The 16,577-nt window shown below is 37.6% G+C and overlaps 1 protein-coding gene across 1 annotated transcript in view; it reads right to left on the bottom strand.

The window, feature by feature from the left end:
* Positions 1 to 16,577, bottom strand: part of PDHX (pyruvate dehydrogenase complex component X) — a 78,950-nt gene that overhangs the window by 11,057 nt on the left and 51,316 nt on the right. Inside the window, exons 6-8 of the mRNA XM_007943307.2 lie at positions 11,734 to 11,917; positions 8,838 to 8,985; positions 4,645 to 4,703 (exon numbers count right to left, since the gene is read on the bottom strand). Coding sequence (XP_007941498.2) covers positions 4,645 to 4,703; positions 8,838 to 8,985; positions 11,734 to 11,917 — 391 coding nt within the window. The remainder of the gene's footprint in view (positions 1 to 4,644; positions 4,704 to 8,837; positions 8,986 to 11,733; positions 11,918 to 16,577) is intronic.

Genomic DNA, 16,577 nt, shown 5'->3' on the forward strand with positions numbered 1-16,577 from the left:
TTTGAAGATACCTAAAGATAATTCTTTTGAATTCCTTATCAGAGAATTTCAGTGCTGCTTCTTCCTCTGGGATATGTTCTGGGTCTGTATCCTGCTTCCTTGTTTCTACCACTTTATCCTGCTTCTTTGTGTGGACTGTGATGGTCTGCTGTCTCTGAGGCATCATGGCGTTGTATTTAGATCTCTGTTAACCATTTGTGAAGAGCAGCCAAGGGTGATTCAGGCTGTTCTTGGTGGTTTTCTATCATTGGCCTGTTGGTGGAGAAGGAGATAGTGGCTCTCGCTCAGTAAGTGACGTCGTAGGAGGTGTGGGTGTGGTTATGTCTTATGGCTACTGTTGTTGTCTCCCACTCAGTTAGACACAAATTACAACTGAATAACCATCAAAAAACTTTTCAGTCTTGCAGGTCCGAGTGTCCTTGGGGTTGCTGGAAAGCAGAACGTGGTCCTAAGCCCCAGGAATCTGCTAGAGCGCTGTCTCTTTAAATATCCAAAATAGTCAAGCTGCTTTTAAAGCTTCAAAATGGTGGCGCCCTCCAGACTGGCAAAAGTCCACAGCTCAGCCCGCCTTTCTCTTCACCTTCTCTGTTTATTCCCTGGCCACCGTGCATAGTCCTCCGTGTAGTCCCTGGCTAGCAGGGTTGATTTTTTGGTTAATTCTTAGGTCCTACCACCACTCAGGAATCTCCAAGCTGTCTGTGCTGTCAGGATTACTCAGGATCGCTGCTAGACCGCAGCTCCGTCCGTCTCCTTTTTTGGTATTTTCATGCAAATTCTTCTGCTAGTTGGGGTTTAGTCCACTTTTATATCCTTCCCTTCAAGGTTCAGGGGTCCAGGATTATGTTCTGTGTCTGTGTTAATTGGTTTCCCTTTTCTTTGTTGAAGGGGGTCTGTGCAGTCTTTACGCCTAGTCCGCCATCTTGCTGTGATGTCCCAACACCTTTTCTGTTTTGGAAAATAATTAAACACATCTTTTTGAAGCAAGCTTGAGAAAATTGTGATGATGTACATGTTTTGATCTGTTCATATCATGGTTAAAAAAGGAGCTTCTTTGGTTAACCTGAATGTTAGAAACTATATGGTGTTTGGGAGCTCTGGTGGTATAGTGCCTAAGGCATCTGACTGCTAACCAGAAGGCTAGCAGTTCAAACCCACCAGCCACTCCTCGGAAGGAAGGTGGGGCAATCTACTTCTGTAGTGATACATCTCGTAAACCCAAGGATGGGTCACTATGAGTCAGATACAACTCGATGGCAGTGAGTGTGGTGTTTAATTTTGTTATATGGTACTTGCTCTGCTTCCTGTCTCACATGATGACTGACATGACCTTGAGGGGAAGAAAGGAGAGAAAAGAGGTGGTGATATTCAACCACATTATTTCTTTGGTATGAAGACAACTTGATTTTCTAGTGCAGCCCTGGAATATATTAGCAGGCCCTCAGTAAGTGCCTTCACTATTTAACAAAGATTTCCCAAGCTTCATAAACATGATATATACTTCACGTAAGCATGTATATTTAACACACATATGATATATTCAGGATAAAAAAAAATCAGATGAAATGACTAAAGAATATTTAATGTTGCCAAAAAATATAAACAGAAAATGATGCTGAGAAACAGTAATCAAAATACCAATTTACTTTCTCAAAGATTCTTTGCTTCGCGTCCCACCCCACCCCCCTAGAATAGGATCCAAGGCTTCCAGCATGGCACTTAACCATGGCAATCCCAATTGGATTCCATCCTACCTGTACCTATCCATTTCTGACCTGTCCCCTAAGAACAATGTTCCCTTCACTCAGGCCTCTCACTGTCAGGCTATGCTCATTATCATCTCAATACTACCTTCACATCACTTTTCAACTGTTGTTTCTACTTCAACTTTCAAGGTTCAGTCCCTTGATTCAATCAACAATGCCATTATCCAGGAGTATTCATTCATTCATTCATTCACTAAATATGTACACACTGGAGACACAGCACGGAACAAAACAGCCAAGAAATCTCTGCTCTCATGGCTTGTATTTTGATTTAGAGCTAATACTTCATTCTAGCATGTGTTACATTCTGTTACAGTTTATAAGGTAATTTTTATTTGTTTGGATCTCGTCTACCAGCATACTATGTCATGCGCTCCTCCAGGACATAATCCATGTTTTATATTTTTATAGTCCCCATAGAACCTATATCACAGAAGTTCAATGTTAATTTGCTAGATTAACTTTTAGAAATTTTATATAATACTGTACCCAAAACAGTACTGACAAAACCCACATGTACCTGTAACAACAATAACTCTAATTTCAATAAATTTGCCTAAAGACAAAGAGTGTACTAAAAATGTTCATTACATACTAAAACAAGATGACGTAGAAAAATTTAAGGTTAAAAAATGGACAAAAAAATACCAGGGGTTACAATACAAATATCACGAGATAAATGAAAGGATATCAGCATGAAATATTTGCTGTAGAGAGTCACTGTATGATGACAATGGTGGGCAGCCTCTTGAGATATCGCCCAATGATCCCCACCTCCTGGTATTCCTGCCCTGTGTAATCCTCTCCCTTTGGATAATGGCTGGACCTAGTAACTTATTTAACAAACAAAAGTGGCATCTCACTTTTCATAACATTACTGTGAAGTAGTCATTTGTCTGCTTTCTACAATGATATCTGACACATTAAGTATTTATCATCACCTGGAATAACAAAAGCTCAAGCCTTCTGTGCGTTAGTAAAATTAAGAATGATTCTACAGAAGATCACACATGCTTGTCTATGAAATGTGCTACTGTATTTCTTTTTTCAAGAAATTAAAATAAATTCATTATCAATATACTGTAAATATAGTATGTAAAAAGCAGTGATCTCAGAAAATAGGCTACTTACCAAAAAAACAACAAAAATTAAAAAAAAAAAAAAAGGATAGAAAATGTTGCTGACCAGTAAATTCTAGATTTACATCTCAGGCTCATTCATATATTCAACTGTTTTCCTGCCACCTCCATTTGGACATCTATAGGCTCTTCACACTCAATGTGCCCCAAACCGAATTCCTAATTGCCAGCCTTCTTAGTCTTCTCTTTGAAAATGTCCTTATATTTTTTTGTATGCTAGGTAAATAAAAAGTTCATTACTTTCATTGCTTGGGCCAAAATCCTTGGCATCATCCTTGACCCTTTTCTCATATACCTAAAATCCAACCTATCAGCAAATCCTTTTGACTCTACCTTTAAAACCTAACCAAACTCTCACCTCACCCTAGCCCCACTGTTATCCCTTACTCCAAACAACTATGTCATCTTCTACTCAGACCCCTGCACAGCCTTCTAGGATACCTCACTGCTTTCACTCTTGCCTCTCCCCAGTCCACATTCCACATTGCAACCCAAGTGGTTTCTCCTTGTTTTTTTTCCCTTCTCATTTTTAAAGTATAAATCAGATCACCTTAGTCCTTTGCTCATATGTCCTCAGAGGTTTCCTTCTTATTCATCGTAAAAATCTCAATTCCTTACTTATCATGGCTAACAACTGTCCGGAAGAAAAGAATCCTAGTGGCACAATGGTTAAGCACCCAGCTGCTAACCAAAAGACTGGTGGTTTGAACTTACCCAGCAGCTCTGTGGGAGACAGACCTGGTGACCTGCTCCCGTAAAGATTACAGCCTAGAAATCCCTGTGTCACATGAGGTCATATGTGACACACAGGGTACTACGAGTCAAAAATGCCTCAACAGCACTAAACAACAACCAGAGCACTTGTTTGCAACAGTCTGGAACGCTCTTCTACCTACTTGGGTCACTTTCTTTCTTCTTTGAAATATCATCTTGTCAGAACTTCCCTGTGTAACTTTTGAAAATAGGACCCCTAGTTACTTTGTCCTCTTACCCTATTTTCTTTTTCTTCTCAGCACTTTTTACATCTGACATATATTTGTTTGTGCCCCCTAGTAGAATATAAGCCCTACGAGAATAAAAACAATGTTGCTTTTTGTTCAATGCTACATCTCTAATGTCTAGAATTTAGCAAAAGATAGGGGTTCAATTGTTGTTATGTGCTGTTGAGTCAGACCTGACTCATAGAGACCCCTCCTTGGGTTTCAGAGGCAGTATCACTGCGGGAGTAGATCGCCCCATCTTCCTTCCGAGTGGCAGCTGGGTTTGAACCACCAGCCTTCTGGTTAGCAGTCAAGTGCCTTAGGCACTACGCTACCAGAGCTCCCAGGGGCTCAGAATAAAGAACTAGTCTTTATTCTGCTATAATTAGCTGTGAGTATCCTTATGACAAAGGAGCTCTGGTGGACAGTGGTTAAGGCATTTGGCTGCTAATCAAAAGGTCAGTGGTTTGAACCCACCAGTTGTTCTGCAGAACAAAGATGGGGTGGTTTGCTTCTGTAAAGATCTACAGCCTTGGAAACTCAATGGGGTCACTATGAGTTGGAATGGATTTGATGGCAGTGAACTTTTTTTTTTTTTTATCCTTATGATACTGTTTCTTCATCTGTAAAATGAGGGTGATTAGATGACAGCAATAAAGTTATACAATTTTTGTGACTTAAAAACAGAGCTCTACTTATCATTATAGAAATCCCAAGATGTGAGATTATTTTATAAACCAAACTCATTTGGGAATTGCTTACTTTAAGGGTAACAGCTGCTGCCTTGATGATAAAATCATTTACTGATACTTTTATGTCATCTGGAAAAAACAAAAAACACATTAAGATTAATATAAATAATAAAACTTTAACAATGATATTATGATTTCAAAGTTTTAAATTATAGACTGCATTAATGATCAAAAATATTTACAAGTGTTTTGTTTCTTTGTTTGCTTAATCAATAAGGTTCCCTTCATTAGAAAAACTTTCATTAAATGACGTCCTGGATAAGCATTTAAACATGAATGTAAATTTTTACTCTGGACTTTTATTGTAATTTTTAAAAACTGCTCAGGTATTATCATGCACAAGAACTTGAATGATATATTACAACTATACTCAGAAAGTAAATACCAACTCCTATGTCTCTGTAAGGAATAATGGTCTTTCTCTCTGTGGGGTATGTAGTCAGGAAGTTTACAAGATGATTGATTTATTTATTTCCCTCATCCCTTTAAGATGTCCTGATTTTATGCATGCTTTATTACATATTGATTACAGTAGAACAGTAGTACATGTGGACACTTTAAATACACAATTATATCTATATCTGTATCCCTTTCTACTAATAGGGGTGTAAAACCAAAAACTTTTAGAGTACAGTATCTATAAGAGTTGCTTTCTGGCTTAAAAAAACAGGATATCGCAACTGCCAAAGATGAAGCGATGTTGGCACAGGTCCTAATTCAATGAACAAAATGAGGTTTTCTGTCTATTTTCACAGTGAATCCATTTGAATTAATTTCCGTCAAGCATACATACTGATTTTAAGATAGAACTTAGGTCTCCTCCATTTACACAGAACTGATCATAACTAAAGCATCTGACTTATACCTTTGCTCTTCACAGTGGGTATGGAATATTGGAAACCCAAACTACAAGTGATTCTTTCCTGTAAGAGTTTCTAGAAAAAGACTTTAAGTTCAAGATACATAGTCCATGGTATGTGGCAGGATATACAAACCCTCTTACTATAGTATCATGGGTTTTACATGGACAACAACTCATTCTAAAGGCATTCTGGAGATTTCAGAACGAGATTAGATGTATTACCATAAACCTGAACAAAGTCCAACTGTCACAGTAATGGCCAGCTGCATAATATCCTAACTCTTCTAATTTAGCTTTCCAGAAATGCATAAAGATTTTTATTTGTCTGTTTAAAGCCCTTTGGAAGTGGAATATAAATGGATTTCAGTCCTTGACATTTTACTGATAATCACATACATACAAAAGATTAGGACTGCACAAACTCAAACACAATCTAAACATATGATTTATGAACACATTATGTTTACCTCTCAGGGCTCCTTCAGCTCCCTTCTTGCTTTATTTACTACCCATCGGAATTCATAGTGAAGGCTTCCAAAACTACGTACCTAGCTGATGACTCCTAAATCTATACCCCAAGTCCAGAATCCCTACCTACAATTTTCTATCCTCATCGTACTCCACCATTTACACCCTTTCTCAAGTTGATCACTTTCTTCATCTTAAAACAATTTCTCTTACTGGCTCCCATGTCCCTATACTGTCCTGGTTTTCTTCATCTGCCCACTCACTCAGTGTCAGCCCCTTCCTCTCCATGTGGACATCTTTCCAGGTGAGGACTTTCGGTTCCAGGCTTTGATACCATTTACATGCTGTTGATTCCTCCAAATTCTACTTCTAATCCTGACCTATGAAGAGCTTCAGATTTGTCTACTCCATTTCTCACATGACATATCTACTTACATCGAATCTAATAGGTATCTCAAATCTAGTTATGTTGAAAGGACATTTTTTTTGAAGTTCCTTTATTATTAACTCTTTATTATGGGAATTTTCAAATATACAGAAAGGAGGTCATTGGTGATATTATTGAGAATGGAGCAGGAAATAATTTGTGAAGGAATTTCAAGTGTTCTTCGCATACTGTTAAGTTACAAAAGCAACATGTAGAACTAATTTATACAATGTTATGCTACATATTAGTAGCTTACATAAGAAAAGGGGATAGAGATAGACATATAAATGTGTTAAAATTCACCAGAAAATTCCTAATTGCAAGGACACACCAAATCTGGACCATGCAAAGACACTAAATCTAAATCTCCACTGTAATACTACTGTCTCTTGCCTCATAAGAGAAAACACCCTTGGTGAAGGAACCAGAAAAATTACTCCCATAATAGTCCTTATATCATTACTAAGTCAGTATGATTTGAAATCTACGAGGGGAGTTTTTGAAAATTGACCACTTTCTCTGCAGTAGCTTTCCATTTGGTTTCTTGAATTTTTAAAAGTTGTCAAGTTGTTTTAACATGAAATCTTGAAAGTCTGTATATAAACTAAATGTATCTAAGAACCATGCAGAAAACTGCTCCCATCCTAACAATGAGAAAAAAAACAGGAGGAAGAACAAAATAATAATTTTTCTTGACCTATTAGGAAGCACAGTTCACTAAACAAACAGGTGAACTGAATTCCAAAGGGAACTAACCCCTCTCTGAGAAGAGAGGAACAAAGGAAGGGATGGATTAATCACTGTCAGAGTATGAGACGGTATAGGACATCCATTCACACTCAAACTTCCCAGCAAATTATCAATGGGAATTTCCTCAGCCTTATAAAGGGCATCTACAACACCTACCCCTACATTAAAGACTGAGTGTTTTCCCCAAGATCAAAAAGGCAAGGATGTGTACATTACCACTTACAGTCATCATTGTACTAGAGGTTCTAGCTAGTACCTGAAGGCAAGATTAATGGCACACAATTTGGGAAGAAAGAAATAAGATCGTTAGTTCATGCTAAAAATCCATGGATCTCTCAGCAACCTTATATTTTTAATTGATTTTTGGGAAGAATATTACAGTATTTCAGAGTACCAATTACAAATCACCTGAAGGCATTCTGAAAAAGAAATATAAAATAAAAACTTGTATAAAGAAGAGTAAGATCTGCTCTACCTACAATCTAAAACATTCTTAAATCAGTTTTGGATTTCTTACTTGTGTTCAGGTGCTAAAATATTAATAAGGACTGCTTTGTTCAGATACCATAACAAAAACTATTTGGGAAGCCATTCGAAACAAAAACAGCAATAACAACTTGTTTAGCCTGAAAAAGTCATTCATGATTCCCCTACAAAATTAACAAATATGAAAGTAAAAAAGCAAACCAGAAATTAAGACTATTTTTGCTTTAAGAATGAAAGAAACAATAAATACCACAAATCTATAGCACTATTTGTGCAGATCAATGTGTGGGAGAAAAGCTGGCACTCAGGAACTGCCTGCTGAGTGAATGTTAACCCAATGCACATTATTCAAATATGACAGAGGGAACGAAAGCAGGCAGAACAGAAACCCTTATTCTGCACAAAAGTAATATAATGATTTATTCAATACTATGGAACCAATTTATTTCTTACAGGAAAATAGATGCAACTCCTTTCTCTAACACTAAAATACTCCCAGGGTAGAGGACAAGTAGATTTTGAAACTGACATAAAATGCTATACAATGTGGGTTTATAAAGGATTTCTTCATAGCTAATTAGTATGTGTGCTTGGGGTAGTTAATTTTGTGGGTCAACTTGGCTGGGCCTGGTTGAATGGCTGGGCAGCTGGATGTAGTATTCCCCATGATGAGACTGGTAATCAACTCCATGATGGAATCTACTGTGAGCAGCTGAGTAGCTGCCTTAGAGACGTGGTCTGCTTCCTGTATATAAGGAGAAGCCTTGGGAATGGCGTCTAGCCTATGGCACACTTGGACCCTGCATGTAGCCGTGTTGTTGCTCAACAGCCTGCCACGCTCTGCCGACAACCTTGGGACTTTCAATGGATTTGAATGAATGGCCTGCCATGTGGTTTGGTAACATCAGGACCGTGCATTTTCACTTGTCGACTGGGTTTGTCATCCTCAGTAGCTAGCAGCTGCCTGAGTGGAAAGATGCCTCTAACTCCAGTGAGACAGGAGCAAGAGGCAGAGCTGAATGAAGCTCAAGGTCCAGGGGCTTTCACACAGCCCCTAGAGCCTGGCACTTTGAACTCGGACTTAAAGCCTCCAAATGGTGAGAGAATAAACTCTTGTTTATTAAAGGCATCCCATCTGTGGTATATTCTTATCAGAGAGGCACTAGTTAACCAGAACAGTGCTGCATTAAGTTAATTCAACTTTACTCACCTTTGACCAGATCTTGTCTTACTTTTAAAACAGCTCCAAGGTCACAGTCAGTAGTAGCATATGTATGAGGTACAGTACTTTTAGATTCAGTTAACCTTTTGGCAATAACTCTTCGAATATTGCTAGCAGGGATTTTGGAGAATGTACCCTGCAAAGAAACAGCAAACAGTTACTGTCCAGTAAACTGTAAGTGGGATGGAAACAAAAACTCAAAACTTCTTAACCTGGAATTCAGCCTCAGTGACCTACATTATGACATTAATTAAAGACTAATACATTAAAAATATTATTAAAGTTTTTTTAGTGTAAGGAGGCATATACTTAGAAATAAGGAAATGTAAATGAACATAGATAAAAGTAGTAAAATTCATGCTTCAGGTTTGACTGCAACATCATGTTACTGTGCTTAGATGATTTCAAAATCCACCAAATTATGAATAATTGTCCGATAGATGGATATATACCAACTCCTTACTTACTGACATGGTTAGGTGTCAAAGAACAGGTCATTATGCAATAATTGGTGTTAGGTGAAAATGGAGGATGACCACATCAAATTACAAAATGGAGGATGACTACGTCAATATATGACTGCCAAAGTATAGTAGTACAGAACTGCCAAACCACTGAGAATCATGGTACAGCCAAGCTGACACATAAACTTAACCATCACAGCCAGCAGTACTCTCACCTTGGCATATGTTACTGTCACACACATGTTGTTAATCACAAACTAGTTGGATAGTAGATATTTAAACATGAAATTCTGGAAAACAAGATAACCACAAAAACCAAACTCATGCCACTGAGTTGATTATGACTCATGGCGACCCTCTTTGACTGGGTTTCTGAGACAGTAAATCTTTATGGAAGGAGATTACCCCCCTTTCCTTCCACAAGTGGCAGATTGAGGACGCTAACCAGACGGCTGGTGGTTCAAACCCACCAGCCACTCCTCGGAAGGAAAGTTGGGCAATCCTACTTCCGTAGTGATACTGCCTCAGAAACCCAAGGAGGGGTCGCTATGAGTCGGGGCCAACCCGACGGCACATAACAACAACAGTGTTTCCTCACTTACTATTTTGTTACCTGAGATTTATGACGACATTCTGTTCACTCTGTTTTAAATTTATTCTTATGAAGTCAAATACCTTACTTTTTTTTTAGTTTTCATTATTATTACATTTTGTTTTCAGTATCTTTATAAATCTGATCTTTGTCTTTCGGAGTTGGCATGAGAATGGTAACAGCAGTAAATTACACACTGCAACACTGTATGTAGTACATATTACTAATGATAAGATTAAAAAAAAGACAGTGGTACATGAAGTTTGTCTTAATTCGAATATATCCTAACTCAGGAATTATATGTATAGGCAATCCTTATTTATAAAAATGGCAACTGGTAGAAAAAGACAGTTAATATACTGGACAACTTGCTAAGTTATTTCTTTTTTGGTTTGTTGTTGTTTTTATGTGTCCCACTCATAGCGAACCCCCCTTGGGTTTCCAAGGCAGTATCACTACTACTACTGTGGAAGCAGTTTGCCCCACTTTCCTTCCGAGGAGTGGCTGGTGGGTTTGAACCACCAGCCTTCTAGTTAGCAGTCAAGTGCCTTAGGCACTATGCTACCAGAGCTCCTAGGGGAAAAAAAAACCGTTATCTGATTTCCTAGGAATTCATAATAAAAGGTATGAATAAGATAATAAAATCTTACTGTAACTTTACTATGGCTTTTACCCATTCTGTTTCTTGAATCTCACAAAAGCATGATGGACCCAAATTATCTGATTCCTTCCTTGTCCTTCATTCCATTCTGGGACTAGATTACAATCACCTTAAGATAAATATAAAGCAGCAGAAAGTTCAGCTCATCTTTTTTAAGAATGTTTAGACAGGAATTAAATGTTTTTATTTATGTTTCCAAAGTACTTTATCAAAAAGAATGAATATTCTTTGCATATCATAAAAAAAAATCTGAAAATAAAGTATGCCTTCATAATTTGAATAGTTTTTTTTTTTTTAAATAAGTATTCGATTACACAAACTTTTTATATATGTAGTCATGGATCATTAATGAACACTAAAAATCTTTCACATGAAATCTGTATTGTTTTAACCCTTTAACAGTATTATTTCAGAATATATTTCTCCATTAGAAACAGCAATTCAGGTTTATTTATCTTCTGTTTGTTTATTTTTGTAAAAAGTACCCTTCAGTTTCAAATAAACCTGATTTTCCTATATTTCTTCTGATAAGAAACAAATGAAGTGAAATGTACTAGGAAAGGGATGCAGAAGCGGCAAAGAAGAGTAATTTGAAAACAAAAGGGCTGTTACAAGGCACACATCTGAGAAAAATGATTAGCTTTAAAGTCTATACAGTCTTCCACAGTGAGATTAGCACTTCTAGCTTTCTTAGGCAGTATCTCTACAGAAGTAGATTGCCCAGTCTTCCTTCTGAGGAGTGGCTGGTGGGTTTGAACCACCAGCCTTCTGGTTAGGGTCAAATGCCTTAGATACTATGCCACCAGAGCTCCCTAGCAGTTCCTTACTTAAAAAATAAAACATATTCACAAAAGGGAGTTCATGTCAGCCATTAATCAGTATATCTAGGAAAAAAGTGACATGAAATGCCTCACGATTATAGAGCATACATGATAGTGAAGTTGCAGAATTTGTGATAAATTAAAATTGAGTCATAGTCTAATGGTCTATTTGGGAGTTAACACTGAACAATTTGGCTTATGCAAAGAAATATGCAAATAAAGTACTCAGAGTGTTTTTTAATCACTTTTAACTGCTACCAAAGTGGATTGGTGAAAGTCCTCATTTTCCCTCTCTTTCTTTCTCTCAGGTAAATCTGAAAATTACAAACCATTTGGATGACATTACCACTGCATTAGGTTGTCCAGGAGTCGATACAGGTGGGATCGTTGGCCGGGGATAGGATGGCCCTGCTGCAGCTGGCGTAGGCACGGGTGCTGCAGGAATGACTGGAAGGACTGGAGGGGCTGGTGTCAGCCTGGAGTCAGGGATCTTGCCCTTCTGTTTCAACTCTACCAGTTTGAGAGCATCCCTGGAGATAAAACGGAATTAGATTATCTCTGATTAGCAACCAAAAAGTAGCAGAGAGCCTTTAGAAAACAGAGACAAGACAAGATGTGGAGGAAGATACAGACTGCTATAGATGTGATTATTTGAGCTGGAAAAGTAAATCTGATCTCTTACCTGGTATTATGGATTGAAGTGTGTTTTCCCCCCAAAATCTATGCTGCATAACCTAACCTCCACATGTGGATATAATCTTATCTGTGATAGGGTTTTCTTTCTTATGTTAATGTGGTTATATCAGTGGAGGGTGTGTCTTAAGCCAATCACTTCAGAGCTATCAAAGGAAGAGCTTAGGTAAAGAGACAACAAGGACACTTGGAGATCAGAAAGGAATCAAGGGACAGAAGCTGAAGAGAAGAGGACATTCCCCCAGAGACAACAAAGGGAGAAAGCATTCCTGTGGCACCAGTGTCCTGAATTTGGATTTCTAGATGCCTAACTGTGAGACAAGAAATTTCTGTTTGTTCAAGTCATCCATTTGTGGTATTTTTACTACAGCAGCGCTAATAAACTAAGGCACCCAGTCTGCTGATTCATATTATGTGTTCACTGTCTACAATATTTATATATTTTCAAAACCCAAACAATAGGAAAGTTATCAAAGTACTGCATAGAGATATTGATTTTTTTAAAACAGGAAATTAATTTATTTTGGGAGGATACGTGCCATTTGGGAGATGAGTAATTCATTAACTAAACCATATTGTCATTCTTTATATTTGCAATATAATTTTTACACAGTATTCAGAAAGTGTCAAGTGTATTTTATCTATCACTCTGATTAGACTTTTACTAAATCATAGTTGATTTTAGTACAAATTAGCTTGTTTATGGCTAAGAAATCAACACACCATTTTTTATTTTGCTCAATTTGCTATCAGCTGAATCTAATGTTATAAACTTAACTTAGAATTTAATGGAGAATGGAAAATAACTAGTTACAGACTTACTTTTGTATTATCCTGTAAAACAAAGGTCCTGTTTATTTTCTAAGAGGATATAATTAGACGACTAAGTATTAGGATTGGAGGAAGACTCATTAACAACCTGTGATATACAGATGACATAACCTTGCTTGCTGAAAGTAAAGATGACTTGAAGCACTTACTGATGAAGATCAAAGACTGCAGTCTTCAGTATGGATTACACCTCAACATAAAGGAAAAAATCCTCATAACTGGGCCAATAAGCAACATCACGGTAAATGGACAAAAGACTGAAGTTATCGGGGATTTTATTTTACTTGGATTCAGAATCAATACCCATGGAAGCAACAGTCAAGAAATCAGACAATGTATTGCACTGGGCAAATCTGTTGCAAAAGACCTCTTTTAAGTGGTGAAGAGCAAATATGTCACTTTCAAAACTATGGTGTGCCTGACCTAATCCATGGTATTTTTCAATTGCCTCATATGCAATGTGAAAGCTGGACAATGAATAAGAAAGATCTAAGAGGAAGGAGCTCTGATGACATAGTGTCTAAGGCATTTGACTGCTAACCAGAAAGCTGGTGGTTCAAACCCACCAGCCACTCCTCAGAAGGAAGATGGGGCAACCTACTTCCGTAGATATACTGCCTTGGAAACCCAAGGAGGGGTCACTATGAGCTGGAATCAACTGGCAGTGAGTTTGGTGTTTATCTGTTTGTTTGTTTGTTTTTAAGAGGAACTGATGTATTTGAGTTGTGGTGTTGGCAAATAATACTGAAAATACCGTGGACTGCTAGAAGAACAAACAAACTTGTCTTGGGAGAAGTATAGCAAGAATGTTCCTTAGAAGCAAGAATGACCAGACTTCATCTCATGTACTTGATAAAAGTAGAGTGTGAGTCAAAAAGAGGAAGACCTTCAGTAAGTTAGACTGACAGAGTGGCTACAATGATGGGCTCAAGCACAGCAAAGATTGTGAGGATGGTGCAGGACTGGGCAGTGTTTCAATCTGTTGTACAGAGGGTTGCCATGAGTCAGAGCTAACCTGACAGCACCTAACAGCAGCAATAAGTGTGTGAAATCTTTGATTAACTGTGCTGTGATCGTGGGTATATAAATGCATAAATTTTCTTAAACAAAATAGCTTCTTAGAAAATGTTAATATCTTATGACAACTAATTGGGAAGTAGTTTCCAACAAAAAACAATCTGTATAATTTAAAAACAATTTCAGGGTGATACATATCTAAAGATAAATTATATTTAAAAAATTACTCTAACAGTTACTATTTTGATATGTTTATCAAAATGGGAGAAAGGAAAAGCCCAGCATCTGCTGAGCATATTTCAGATGGCAATTATCCTCCTTCAACAGAAAATACTTCACTTACTAAGATATGGCAGTATGGTAAGCAGAATTCTGATATGGCCCCAATATTCCCATATCTGGTATAAATACCAAGTCAAGTATGCATGGGACTATGAATATGACAGATTTCATTACATGACAAAGGTGAAGGGATGTGCACACACAACTGAAGTTTATTATTAGAGTTAATGGAAAGTAGATTATTCTGGGAGGCCCTTTAAAAGAACTGGGCCTTCCTGAAAAAAAGAGATTTGAAGCCAGATTCTCCTGCTGGCCCTGCAATAGCAAACAGGCATGATGTGAACTGCCTATGGAGATCACTATGTGACAAGGACCTGAGGGTGGCCTCTGGAAGCTAGTGGGAGCTAGCAGGGTACCAGGAACTGAATTCTGCAAACAATCATGTGAACTTGGAAGAGAATCCCAAACCTCAGGAGACCCCAGTCATAGGCAATATCTTGATTTCAGCCTTATGAGACCATGAGCTGAGAACTTGGCCATGCTTTGCCTATGGAACTACTTACTTGTTTCAAACTTAGAGAGGTGACATTTAAGATAGAAGGTCAGACTGACAGGGAAATCTTAAATGTTATAATCCCATCTTGGATCTCTATGTACTGAAGAGAGGGGGTAAAAATGGAAAAAGGAATGTACTTAATCTTATACCAGCCATGTGATGATGGTATTAGTACCACCATTTTACAGATAAGGAAATACGCTCAAAGAGGTTAAATTTCACATCTAAGTATTTCTCAAGCACCTACTATATCACAGGTGTTGGGGATACAATGTTAAATAAGCCCCAAGGAACCTTAATTCTATAGGGAGAGTCATACATTAAGCAAAGAAACAAATGAATAGATGGTGTGCTGTGAAGAAAATAGAGAAAGGAGAGAGAAAGTGATGGAGCAGGTTGTGTTATTTTAAAATGGGATAGTCAGGGAAGGCCTGATCAGATAACGTTTGAGTGGACTAATGTGAAGGAGCAAGCCTCAAAAACAGCTGGGAAAAGTGTGCTTATGTCTCCTTATAATAACAGAATGGCCAGCATGGGAAGAGCGTAGTGAAGAGCTGTGAAGGCTGAGCTGGAGAAGCAGGCAGCTATACAAGCCAAGGCTGAAATCAAACCCAGGCATTTCCAACTCCAAAGCTTGAGCATTTTCTACTAGAAACTTCAGCCACACCTGTATACAATGTGCACACTGAATATAAACTCAGGCGGAGTGTCCCAATAGTCCTTTCTCCTAAGAATAGACAAGAATATAATAAAATAAGCATGTCACAGATGAAAAGCAATTCTGGGACTGAATGAAGAAGTGGGATCATGCTCATCTAAAACTAAAAGACAGACCTGGTAAAGGCCTTTCACTCATCACATAAAAAGCAACAGCAGCATAACTTAGGGCAATGCTACTTCTCAAAGAGTGAGCTACAACATGATGACAGTGACTCAAAGACTGAGTGGGGGAGGAGATGTGTGCCCTATGGCTTTTTTTTTTTTTTTAAATTTTCGTTTTATTAAATTGGGATTTGGGTGAATGTTTACAAAGCAAATTCATTTTCCAAACAGAAGTTCTTACACATTTCATTTCATGACACTGACTGCAATCCCCATAACGTAACAGCTCTCTTCCCACTTCCTCCCTGCCCTATGGCTTTTGACAATAAGCTTACTTCTGTATGGAGATTTTTACTTTATTTATGATGCTTATAACTAAGTCATCATTGTTCAGTTGATTGTTATTACATTAAATGTAAAGCAAATGACTAATACAATCCCTAGTGTATGACATGAGCCAAAGCCCTAGACAGATAGGAAAAATTGAAGCATATATACAAAATAAGACTTTCTGTTGATTCAGAAAACTGTCTTCAATGAAAGTAATTTAGCTTTTAAGAGTCCTTATAAGTTAACAGCCTAACATCATCTGCACCTTTCCATTTTATATAAGGTAAATAAACACATTAAATCTTCATTTACCATCTCTCTAACAAAATTTATTGTTAATCTGCATTCCAAGTCAAACTAAGCTTAGCATCAGAGTATATTCAGAACATTAATCTACTTACATAGGAATCATCAGTTTACCCAGTCATCAGTTAGAAACCAACCAACCAACCAAAATTTAAGAAGATAACAAAAATCTGCATTGTTACTGTTTGAAAACGTTTATTAAAAAAGATTGGAGATGCTTAACAGAGATTTGTATCACAGTGGTTAAAGTGCTAAATGGATACTGGAGGCGGGGCAAGATGGCGGACTAGGCAGAAGGATTGCACAGACCCTCTTCAACAAAGAAAAGGGAAACCAATTAACACAGACACAGA

Source organism: Orycteropus afer, unplaced genomic scaffold (assembly GCF_000298275.1).
Source record: "Orycteropus afer afer isolate SDZICR_OR568_19922 unplaced genomic scaffold, OryAfe1.0 scaffold00103, whole genome shotgun sequence".
NCBI classification, from domain to species: Eukaryota; Metazoa; Chordata; class Mammalia; order Tubulidentata; family Orycteropodidae; genus Orycteropus; species Orycteropus afer.